Source organism: Protomyctophum parallelum, assembly GCF_964188405.1.
Source record: "Protomyctophum parallelum genome assembly, chromosome: 14".
Lineage (NCBI taxonomy): Eukaryota > Metazoa > Chordata > Actinopteri > Myctophiformes > Myctophidae > Protomyctophum > Protomyctophum parallelum.
The window spans coordinates 3,297,313-3,310,279 of record NC_139709.1 but is presented as its reverse complement, the minus strand read 5'-3'; the positions used below and the strand labels follow the sequence as shown (position 1 = coordinate 3,310,279).

The following is a 12,967-nucleotide window of genomic DNA, read 5'->3' as shown; positions in this document are numbered from 1 at the left end:
ATGTATATAAAAGCCCATGTCAGTCAGTTTCACCAACGGTCTCCACTCGGCTCCTCTCGGCTCCTATTGCTGTATCCTCCTCCACCTCCACCACCTCCGCTCCTCTCGCCGTAGCTCCTGTCACCTCCGTATCCTCCACCACCTCCTAAGCAAATACAAGAGAGAATACATTCAACAACATGCCATCGATCAATTCAATGTGCCAGAGATAGGAAATCTTAATTAAAGAATCCAGGGTAAAACCCCATCTCTACCGCTTCCACCACCATAGCCGCCACCTCCATATCCTCCTCCTCCCCTTCCTCCTCCTCCTCCTCCTCCATATCCTCCTCCTCCCCTTCCTCCTCCTCCTCCACCTCCAGAGCGGCTATTCCCAGCGTCGTCCACACGGATCGTCCTGCCATCCAGACTCTGAAAAGACAACCGGTCAGTCGTGTTGTGCCACCAGGAGAGCATACAGTGCCTTTCAGGCTACCAGCATCTGTAGCAATATGTCAACAACTCACCTCTCCATTCATTCGTTCCATGGCTTCCTTTGCATGGCTTGGGTTTTCAAACCTCACAAAGCCAAAGCCACGAGAACTGCCTGTATCTCTGTCTTTGACGACAACAACTGTAGACAATGAAACGGATTAAAGATAAATTACACCATGTGAATGAATGTAGTTGTTCATATGGCTCGAAAGTAGTTTTTTACCGTCACGGATTCTTCCAAATTTGGCGAAGGCTTCCTCCAACGACTGATCATCTGTGTCATAGCTCAGCCCTCCAATGAACAGCTTTCCCTCGTCGTTGTCCCTCGACATGTTTTGTCTAAAGAGAAACACAAAACGGTCACATTGCTTTATGAACCCTGTGAATGTGCATTACATAAAACATTTAAAACTCAATTACTAAACATATGGTTATAGTTTCACAATAACTAGGAGGCAAGGAAGCTATAGGCCAAGCAGTTGAAATACGAACTCAGCAACTAGGTCTATGAAAACATGCAAGCGTCACTTAAACCTATGCATTGGATATTTGAAAATTGCAGATGTACAAGCTCACAAGGTCTGCAGTTCCTTTGTGTAGTCAGTGGGACTGGGACCAGGTGGTAACCTCGCATCACCAGCCTGGTCTGTTCCAAAAGTGCCGTATGATCCGGTCGGGAGCAGATGATATCGTTACGTCATGTTTTAGTCATTGTTTTGTAGTCATCAGGAAGGAACAATCAAACGGAACTTCCTTTTCCCTCAAACCAGAATAATAAAAGCTCTCATAGTCTGTAGCTTTTATTGAGAAAAATCGGTTTGAGGGAAAAGGAAGTTCCGGAAGATTGAAGACTACAACATGACGTAGCGATATCATCCGCTCCCGACCGGTTCATAAACCCAAAATGGAATGGTGCCCAGGCTAGGGACCAGGAGCAGCATAGTGCGATTATTACACCACGCACACATTTGCCGATTCCACTCCCACGGATTAGACACGGAAATGTTTGAGAACCGCTGGTTTAACCCTCTAACACCCGCATTCATTTCTACTTGCAAAAAATAGATTTCAACCTTACTACTACTTTGTACTACTAGGACTAAGACTATTTTTTTTTTTTTTTTAATAAAAATGTAAAGTTTGATGAAAAATTTATAATAATATAATAATTATATAATAAATTAATTTATTTGGGGGATCTTTCACAATAATGAATAACATGTTCTAGACATTCTAATGATCACAAAAAAACATGTTACAATTATTGTACCTACTTTTATTAGGGTAAAGGTCAAAAGTCTTAGGTTAAAAAATGTTCAGACATTTTTTAATTTGTGTGAATTTCAGCCTCTGTGGGGGGTATTTATATGCAAATATCATGACCAATGGCATTGAAATGGCATTGCAATGAACATCACTGATGACGTTTAGGTGAAAATATAACAAAAAATAATAATTAGTAATTAATTAAAATAAAATTGTTGCTAAAAAGCAACGCTGGGTCTTAGAGGGTTAAAGGACAACTTTAGTTTTTTTCAACCAAGGTTCATGTTTTAGGTTGTTATTAGAGAAACTAAAAGGTGAGTGTTCATTTTCTTTCATTTGCTGCTTTCTTTCGTTTTAGGGATTTTAGCAGTTTTTGACAGGGGGGCGGGGGCATTCGAGCATGGGGCTAAATATGTATTTTTTAACACAATTTTATGGTGATTTATTTTTTTATGGTTTACTATAGTCCTAATAAACACCAGGAAATTACATCTGGCCACAAAATATCACAGGATCTATTGAATGTGACAAACTGACATATTGAGCCTATACACACAGTATAAGCCTTCCCCCAGTAGGCTACCTTCACATTCAGTAGATCCTGAGATCTTCTGTGGCCAGATGTAATTTCCTGGCGTTCATTAGGACTATAGTAAACCATAAAAAAATAAATCACCATCAAATTGTGTTAAAAAATGCATATTTAGCCCCATGCTCGAATGCCCCCGCCCCCCCTGTCAAAAACAGCTAAAATCCCTAAAACTAAAGAAAGCAGCAAATGAAAAAAAGATTAACACTCATCTTTTAGTTTATCTAATAAACTAAAACATGAACCTTGGTTGAAAAAAACTAAAGTTGTCCTTTAAACATTTGGAAGAAAAGTGCAAAAAAACACTAATCTTTAGTAAAAGGCTCAAACAAGCAAATACTTGTTTAGAAGCAAGCCCAAATAAGCAACCAGGCCTACACTTTAGAAAAAAGGTCCAAATACATTTTAAAAGTAACCCCAAATAAGAATACAACCCGACTAAGCAAAGCCAATGCACTTTAAAACACAAGCCATATACAAAACATTAACACAACGACAAGCCAAAAGTCACTTAATTAGGCCTATAATAAGCAGACATGTGGAATAATGCATATGTTCCAGAAGGCAGGAGTCGGTAATCAATCACCTTTAGTTGGTTTTCAGTAGAGAGTGCAGTGATAAGGTGTTGCTGCTGCCTGGTGAGCTGAGAGATGATGAACTGAATCAGGAAATGCTCTGCTTTGGACTGCAACCTATTTAAATAGTCTCAGTGGGCGGGGCCTGTGTGTGTTTCACTGAGGCCTGATTGGATGAATGGGAGGGGTCAGCATCACTGGCAGGTTTTTTAGCTTGACCCTTTTGTAGCCTATAGTCTTACATTTTATTTTTTCAAACGCACCATGTCAACATACATTGGAATGCGAAAATACAATTTGGAAATGTATTACAATGACACAATTTTAAATTATAGTACCCTGTGGTGTACAAAACTGTCCAGAATGTACTCACAATTACCCTGTCTTTGAATCAATCTTCTGTCATAGTTTTTTAACATTTATTTGCAAAAGAACATTGAGTGGCCTAGTAATACAGTATGACACAAAATACTTTTGCTTGCCGTGTGTGTGTGTGTGCGTGTGTGTGTGTGTGTGTGTGTGTGTGTGTGTGTGTGTGTGTGTGTGTGTGTGTGTCCCACTGAGCATTTTTGTAGTCTAATAGACGGCTAAATGGCTAAAGAATTGTCAAAAAAATGGGGTAGAAATAGTCTAAATATAGACCGTCTATATATAGACGTTTCAACGTCTAATCTAAGTCTACACCGCTAAAAAACTTTCATTTTTAGACTATTTTACCCAATTTTTTAGACTGTCATTTAGCCGTCTAAAAGCAGTCAATTGCTCAGTGGTGTGTGTGTGTGTGTGTGTGTGTGTGTGTGTGTGTGTGTGTGTGTGTGTGTGTGTGTGTGTGTGTACTTTAGTCATGACCTCTTTATAATTGAAGTTTTTTCTTAGCTGTAAGGACCACTTCATCACTTTTCAACCTATATTCATATAATAGGTCCTCTCTAATAATCATGAAAAAACTGAACCGTATTCCAGTGACATCGATGGCTTTCTAGTCCTGAAAAGTTGCAATGTAGCCATCGTTCTCACGATAATGAAAATCTAAACATTTTTGTAAAATAAATATTGTTTAAAAAAAAAAAATCTGCCTAATGCTGATGTCACTGGAAGACGGTTTCTAAATTGCCCACAGCCCTCCTATGAGACAGACTGAGTAGAAATAAATCGTGCCATTTTTTCATGATGATTCTTAGTGAGGACCTATTATATGAAGATAGGTTGAAAAGTGGTGAAGTGTTCCTTTAACCTAAAACAATGAAAAGTCTGAGCTTCCATCAACACATGCAATGATTCGTTTCACCTCCACAGCTCCACCCTGTGGAGGAGAGGAGGCATTGTGTTGAACTCTGCAAGATGCTTATCAAATCAAGATGAGGGGGTAAAGGCCTATTCATAGTCTGGATTTTCGGTGGTAAGGTGACCACCGCTCCGGTGGTGAGCTGACCACCGGAGCTGAAATAACATTGAGCGGTGGTGAGTAAAAACAGACAGAAGGGCTGGAGCGGTGGCGGTGGTTTGCTCTTCACCGCGGCTCGTGACGTCATGTTGTAGTTCGGCGGTCACCCCACCACCGTAAATCCAGACTATGTATGAGCCTTAAGGCACAGGGAGAGAGAGAGAGAAAAGATAAGGCCAATATCATTCATAGTACTGGAATATAGAACTGTGAACGAGGACAGCAGTTTGCCATGCTGTAGGAAGTGTTGGTAGATTTTAAACAGGTCCATCAGTGGCTTCTCTCAAACTGAAGATGGGTTAGGTCCCAGCAGTGTGACCCCTTTTCCACCGAGTGGTTCCCAATGGGAACCTGTTCAGTTCTTTTTGGTTTTTAGTCCATGAGCCAGAGCTCCAGAATTGGTGGGCAAACTATACCCTATATTCAATTGTTTATAGGATCAATACAAGAAATACATAACCCTTCCACAGTAGTAGCTTTTTCATATTTTCCTACATGCCTAATTTGCATATTTTAAAATTAAAAAATTGTAATACAAGCAATCATTGTCTTCGTGTAAGTACTCAATTGGGGAAGTTTAATGGTGATAACAATCCAATATTGGTATGGTTTTGCCCACTCAAATCATAAACGTTTCAATTTTGGAACTAAAAACCAAAAAGAACTGAACCGGTTCCCACTGGGAACCAACCGGTGGAAAAGGGGCCTGTGTGTGGAGTTAAGTTCAGAATCCCTTTACATTTATGAAGGCACTGTACATTAGTACAACACTACAGCGTGAGTGTGGTGCGTTGCAGTCTTGTGCACAGTGCACTACAGTTCCATAAAACAGTGCCATATTTAAAACCTTTTAGTTGCTATCTTGATTACAGCACATGAACAAATGATTTAAAACAGACATGACAACCACCTGAAAAGTATGTCAATAATGTACTCGAGGGCTATAGTGTGGTACGATGTGTATTTCCGTAGGACTTTTTTGCTAAAAGTGATTTTTTTGCTTTTTTGGCTTTCATAGGGACCAAACTGTCAGAAAATGATGGGGTTCAAATTTTCCCGACCCCCACCCCTTATTTGGGGGGTCATATCTTTTGGGACCTCCCATAATAGTATGCCAGACAATTAATGTCCGATTTTCATAATATTAGGGTTGTTTTATAGGTTTTTAAATATTCTGAGTTGATTTCTTACACTTTGAAAGTAGCCAGAATAATCTTTTCTGACTTTTGGTTGGGGTCTTTCTTCACCCGGGACCCCCCGGACTCATCTCAGTACTCATTACATTCCTCGCTCTGCTCCTGTTCCAGAACAATGTCAAATTAGATAATAATTTAAGCATTAAAAGTTTTTGTAGCTGGGCACAGATTACAAAAATGAGTAGTATTTAATACCAGGGGTCTTCCACAGGGGGTCCGGGACTAGTTTTGCCCCTATTCTTGCACCCATATATGTGATTTGCAAGTATTTCAAATATTATTAGAATATCTTGCGTTTATGTAAAGTACTTTGATAGTTTATTAGTATTCTACCATTATTGTTGACACTGCAGGGAATAAAGGTATTGCAACTTCTCACTTTGGGCACGCAGAACGTGTCCATTTATTTCACACACTGCACTCACACTAACAACACAACACACACACACACACACACACACACACACACACACACACACACACACACACACACACACACACACACACACACACCTATCCTCTTAAAGAGCCCATGGTCAATTATGCCTACAATACATTATTTGTAGGATCTTCGTCGTCATCATCTTGAATGTCCTCCCTGATAGTGTTGACACAGTCTCCACCATAGCATTTGCAGAGAGGAGTGCAAGGCAGGTTATTGTTTGAGCAGCTGCACCGTCCCTTGCAACCTGCTTTGCAACCACATTTGATGAGCTCAAGTACTGCCTTTGGAGCAGGGAGGGCAAGACACCTGACTGGAACATACCCTCCACTATCTGAATTCCATCCATTTTGTTCGATTGGTGGAAGCTCGGGGCAATTTGCCAGGTATAAATGACTTATCCCGCATTGTGACGTAGTTGGCACAGAGGATATGTGGTAACAGTGCAGCACGAGTTGGAGGTAGCATCTCACCCTCAAGTTCTTTGACCGAAATAGTTCCCATCTAGTAATGGCAAGGTTGTTGGACCTCCATGCTCCAATGACTCCAGTGGTGATGGAAGCTTGCCGTTAACAAGCTCAGGAGGAATGGAACCCATTCCAAGGTCCTTGAAGCAGTTAATGGCAGGATCATCATCATCAAGCCTCAAGTAGGCATTGACCCATGTCTTCTTGGAGATTCCAACTAATTTTCCTCCCCAGTCAGCACCAGAAAAATTGTGTAGGCCCAGGAAGAATGTCATTTTTTGCCCCATCTGACACAAGCGCTGATGAAACCAGACTCTTCAATGGTGTGTTCTCTTTGAACAGATTGCCTCCACAGTGCAACTCAATCAATTTACATTGCTTGAGAGCATTTTCTCTTGACCTCAATGCAATCTCTCCTGAGAGCTGATAATGTTCATTCCTTGAAGACCTGGAAGCTTTTGGGAAGATGTTGAGGTACTGATTCACTAGACCAGAAAGATGAGGTGTGGTAGTGACTAGTCGGTCCAGAGCTGCTTCATCTCTACTGATTCCAACCATCCCACCATGTCTCTTTAGCTTCTTGATTTTCTTCTCAAGGGCTTGATCTGTGAAGAGATGAGTGAACGGTATCTCTGACTTTGCCACAACAAATTCACCTGACTTCAGTGCGTTCTATGTTTCTGGGTCATCCTGTTCAAGAGCGTTCATTTGGGCAAGATAGACTGGCATCAGTCGAGCATATTTAAGGAGATCACGAGCAAAGAAATACTTGATGAGTTCCTCTAAGTAGTAGCCCTCCCAGTCACCTGACCAACAGAAAGACAAAGAAAGACAGCAGCAACCTGGCTGATCTTGGCTGATCTTTATTTAGCAGCAATATTTGCTACACTGAGGCACCTTACTTTGAAAATAGCTGATCTACAAGCTCAAACTACAACCTTTTAGATCAGCTATTGTTGGCTAACGTTCTCCCTGGAAAAGGGATGCTATGGTTCAAGTGGTTTAATGTAAAAAAAAAATGAATAAAAGTTCCTATCCCACAATGATTTGGTGGGCCCCTGTATAGTAACTCTGACCCCCTAGGGGTCATGGGCCCCCTGTGGAAGACCCCTGGTATTGGCTACTACTATTTATTTTATATCAGAGCCCAGCTACAAATACTTTTATGCTTCATTTATGATCTAATTTGACGTTATTCTGGAGCAGGAGCAGAGCGAGGAATGTAATGATAACTTATAGGCCCAGGGGTCAGTCCGGGAGGTCCCAGGTGAGGAAACACCCCTACCAAAAGTCAAAAGATTCTTCTGACCACTTTAAAAGTTTAAGAAATCAACTCAGAATGTTTTAAAACATACAAAACAATTCTAATATTATGAAAATCGGACATTAACTGGGAGGTCCCAAATAGATGACCCCCCCAGAAACGGGGGAAAATTTGAACCCCATCATTTTCTCATAGTTTGGACTCTATAGAACCAAGATCTGTAAAAAAAACAATTTTAGCACAAAAATCCTACGGGAGCTGTTTTTTTGACGCATCGTACCACACTAGTATTGAACGCTACAGGCACGAGTAAATACTCTTCTGGAAACAGAAATCGGCATCTCCATAAAGCTAGTGAAGATACAGAAGCACAAAGTGCTCTAAAATATCCTGATAGATGGCCGTGTCGACTTGATAACAGCCCAACACCAGCGATATGACATATGGCACCCCAACAGAAACAGTATTAATTCACAAGATAATCATGACGTGTAGATTGAAGAAATGCCAATATCATCAAGTAAAACAAATGTTTATTAGTAAAGAATTTCCAAAAATGCGATAGGCATACATATATAAAAGCCCATGTCAGTCAGTTTCACCAACGGTCTCCACCACCTCCGCTCCTGTCACCTCCGTATCCTCCACCACCTCCTAAGCAAATAAGAGAGAATACATTCAACAACATGCCATCGATCAATTCAATGTGCCAGAGATAGGAAATCTTAATTAAAGAATTCAGGGTAAAAACCCCATCTCTACCGCTTCCACCACCATAGCCGCCACCTCCATATCCTCCTCCTCCCCTTCCTCCTCCTCCTCCTCCATATCCTCCACCTCCACCTGAATATCCTCCACCTCCACCTCCCCTTCCTCCTCCTCCTCCACCTCCGGAGCGGCCATTCCCAGCGTCGTCCACACGGATCGTCCTGCCATCCAGACTCTGAAAAGACAACCGGTCAGTCGTGTTGTGCCACCAGGAGAGCATACAGTGCCTTTCAGAATGGCTACCAGCATCTGTAGCAATATGTCAACAACTCACCTGTCCATTCATTCGTTCCATCGCTTCCTTTGCATGGTCTGGGTTATCGAACCTCACAAAGCCAAAACCACGAGAACTGCCTGTATCTCTGTCTTTGACGACAACAACTGTAGACAATGGAAAGAAAAAGATAAATTACACCATGTGGCATGTGAATGAATGTAGTTGTTCATATGAATTGAAAGTACTTTTTTACCGTCACAAATTTTTCCAAATTTGGTGAAGGCTTCCTCCAACGACTGATCATCTGTGTCATAGCTCAGCCCTCCAATGAACAGCTTTCCCTCGTCGTTGCGGTTAGACATGTTTTGTCTAAAGAGAAACACAAAACTGTCACATTACATAAAGCGTTTAAAACTCAATTATACTAACCATAATGTTATGGTTTGGCAAATAGAATAATTATTAGGAGGCAAGCTGGAGCTATTGGCCAAGCAGTTGAAATACAAACTCAACTATAGGTTTATGAAAATCACTTTAAACCAATATGCATTGGACATTTGAAAATTGCAGATGTACAAGCTCACAAGGTCTGCAGGTCCTTTGTGTAATCAGTGGGACTGGGACCAGGAGCAGCATAGTGCCATGATTACACACACCCATTTCCACTCCCACTGATTAGACACGGAAATGTTTGAGAACCACTGGTTTAAACAATTGAAGAAAAGTGCAAATGAAACTACATTTTATGAAACTAATCTTTAGTAAAAGGCTCAAACAAGCAAATACTTGTTTAGAAGCAAGCCCAAATAAGCAACCAGGCCTACACTTTAGAAAAAGGCCCAAATGTGCAAATACATTTTAAAAGTAACCCTAAAGAAGAACACAACGCGACTAAGCAAAGCCAATGCCAAAAGTCACTTAGGCCTATAATAAGCAGACATGTGGAATAATGCATATGTTTCAGAAGGCAGGACACGGTAATCAATCACCTTTAGTTGGTTTTCAGTAGAGAGTGCAGTGATAAGGTGTTGCTGCTGCCTGGTGAGCTGAGAGATGATGAACTGAATCAGGAAATGCTCTGCTTTGGACTGCAACCTATTTAAATAGTCTCAGTGGGCGGGGCCTGTATGTGTTTCACTGAGGCCTGATTGGATGAATGGGAGGGGTCAGCATCACTGGCAGGTTTTTTAGTTTGAACATTTTAACTGTATTTGCAAAAAAAACAACATGGAATAGTCTAGTCTTACATTTTATTATCCAAACGCACCATGTCGACATACATTGGGAATGCATATGCAATACAATGTGGAAATGTATTACAATTTCACAATTTTAAATGATAGTACCCTTTATAGCAAAAGGCCGATGCACACCTCAGAAGGCTAGTGACAGCCGGTGCGTAGGGCAATAGAGCATATATTAAAAAGGGTATCTTTGAAAAACAAAGAAATGGTCCCACACACTGCCAGACACTTTTTTAGGTGGACGTTTGGGTCGATTAGATCTTGTCTGTCCTGATGAAGGTCTAATCGACTGAAACGTCGACCTAATAAAGAGCAACATTTTGGCCAGGTGTCTGACAGTGTGTGGGACCTTTTCTTTGTTTTTCAAAGATACCCTTTTTTAATTATAGTACCCTACAATGGTAATAAGTTAAATGGTGCATTTATATGTGCATTACATTCACCCATTCACACACACATTCATACACCGATGACAGCGGAAAACATGCAAGGCAGCTAGCCAGCACATCAGGAGCAATTTGGGATTCAGTGACTAACTCTGGGGGAGCCCGGGTTCGACCTGGCAATCTTGCGGTTACCATCCAGCCACTCTACCCCTGAGCCACCACCAAGTTAATAGGCAATATGTTAATCTGGGTACAGACTGCAGGGTCAGGCCCAGTTCTTGGAGGCATTGTACGTTTTTTTTTCTTTTACAAAGTAATTCGTATAAAACTACAGCTTGAGTGGTGTGTTGCAGTCTTGTGTCCTACAGTTCCATAAAACAGTGTTGTATTTTCTAACTGGACCCTCGTCTGGTTCTGACAGACTGGTAGTGTGAGCAGGCTGGGTGGTGTGTGGTTACAATTTACAATTTAGGCATTTAGCAGACGCTCTTAATCCAGAGCGACTTACATTTAAGCAAGAACAAAAGCATGGGAATACATCACATAAAAGCATTTATCATGAGACATGCGTAAGCTAAGAAGGTAACAGTGGAATATCTATATGATGAAACTATACATACACTATACATAATAAACTATACATATTCACTACTATGCTATACATATGTACTATGGCGTGCTATGACTATATACAATACAATTATAGTGCTGTCTACATAACATGCTATAAGTCTGTGTCAAATGCTATCTAAGCCAACAGAAATGCTATCTAAGGGGTTAGGGTAAGTGCTATGGGCCATGATGGAGTCTGAAAAGGTGGGTTTCCAGGCTACGGCGGAAGATTGGGAGTGATGCTGCAGTTCTGACTGCAATGGGAAGTGCATTCCACAGTTTTGGAGCCAGAAGGGAGAAGAGTTTGGGACGTGTGGAGCGTTGTCCCGGCGTTTTTAGTGAGGGTACTTCCAGTTTCCCTGGTTCTGACAGACTGGTAGTGTGAGCAGGCTGGGTGGTGTGTGGTTCTGACAGACTGGTAGTGTGTGGTTCTGACAGACTGGTAGTGTGAGCAGGCTGGGTGGTGTGTGGTTCTGACAGACTGGTAGTGTGTGCCGGCTGGGTGGTATGTGGTTCTGACAGACTGGTAGTGTGTGCCGGCTGGGTGGTGTGTGGTTCTGACAGACTGGTAGTGTGTGCCGGCTGGGTGGTGTGTGGTTCTGACAGACTGGTAGTGTGTGCCGGCTGGGTGGTATGTGGTTCTGACAGACTGGTAGTGTGAGCAGGCTGGTTGGTGTGTGGTTCTGACAGACTGGTAGTGTGAGCAGGCTGGGTAGTGTGTGGTTCTGACAGAACCAGGCTGGGTGGTGTGTGGTTCTGACAGACTGGTAGTGTGTGGTTCTGACAGACAGGTAGTGTGTGGTTCTGACAGACTGGTAGTGTGTGGTTCTGACAGACTGGTAGTGTGTGGTTCTGACAGACAGGTAGTGTGTGCAGGCTGGGTGGTGTGTGGTTCTGACAGACAGGTAGTGTGTGCAGGCTGGGTGGTGTGTGGTTCTGACAGAACCAGGCTGGGTGGTGTGCTATAATCCGCTTGAAGTATTCCTTTGGCACGGCGACGAGCCCGGGAGAACAATGACGCGTGACGAGACAGTATCATGCTAAAGGTTCAAAGTTTTACACAAAAATAAACATATAGTGCTGGATCATAATGACGTTAAGATATGAGACAAAGTACCGTGACTAATGCAAGGCGGACCTTGCTGGCGCTGAGATGTCTCTTGTAGCCCATCTATAAAGTATACTACAGTACACAATACATAGCAAGTACAGTGTATCTCAAGTACACAGATTGAGATGTACATGGGCAAATCATCATATAACAATCTGTAAAATTAAAACCATGCCATATTTAAAACCTGTTAGTTGCAAACTTAATTACAGCACGTGAACAAACGATTTATAACAGAGATGACAACCACCTGAAAAGTATGAAAATAATGTACTCCTTCCTACTTGGCGAGGGCTATAGGCATGAGTAAATGCTCTTCTGGAAACAGAAATGAGCATCTCCATAAAGCTAGTGAAGATACAGAAGCACAAAGCGCTCTAAAATATCCTGATAGATGGCTGTGTTGACTTGATAACAGCCCAACACCAGCAATATGACATGGCACCCCAAAGCAGGATGACAGTGCATCCAATCCCACTGACTTGACTGCACAGAAACAGTACTCAGTCACAATACAATCATGAATTGCCAATTGCAACTTAACAAAACTACAAGCCAAAAGTCACTTAGGCCTGTAATAAGCAGACATGTGGAATAATGCATATATTTCAGAAGGCAGGACACGGTAATCAATCACCTTTAGTTGGTCTTCAGAAGAGAGTGCAGTGATAAGGTGTTGTTGCTGCCTGGTGAGCTGAGAGATGATGAACTGAATCAGGAAATGCTCTGCTTTGAACTGGAAACCATTTATTTGCGTAGTGTCAGTGGGTGGGGACAATGTGGAAATGTATTACAATGTCACAATTTTAAATTATAGTACCCTTTATAGCAAAAGGCAGATGCACACATCAGAAGGCTATATGCGTAGGGCAATAGAGCATATATTAAAAAGGGTATCTTTGAAAAACAAAG

General features: G+C 41.8%; 1 protein-coding gene across 1 annotated transcript in view; it reads right to left on the bottom strand.

Annotated features, from left to right (window-relative positions):
• The window catches only part of LOC310870664 (uncharacterized protein), a gene marked incomplete at its 3' end in the record, with an annotated part of 16,113 nt that extends 6,350 nt beyond the window's left edge, over positions 1-9,763 (bottom strand). The window contains exons 1-10 of the mRNA XM_083781933.1: positions 9,692-9,763; positions 8,956-9,071; positions 8,760-8,866; positions 8,489-8,660; positions 8,320-8,371; positions 4,193-4,207; positions 698-813; positions 507-613; positions 255-411; positions 38-145 (exon numbers count right to left, since the gene is read on the bottom strand). Coding sequence (XP_083638059.1) covers positions 38-145; positions 255-411; positions 507-613; positions 698-813; positions 4,193-4,207; positions 8,320-8,371; positions 8,489-8,660; positions 8,760-8,866; positions 8,956-9,064 — 943 coding nt within the window. The 5' untranslated portion in view covers positions 9,065-9,071; positions 9,692-9,763. The remainder of the gene's footprint in view (positions 1-37; positions 146-254; positions 412-506; positions 614-697; positions 814-4,192; positions 4,208-8,319; positions 8,372-8,488; positions 8,661-8,759; positions 8,867-8,955; positions 9,072-9,691) is intronic.
• Positions 9,764-12,967: the final 3,204 nt, after the last annotated feature.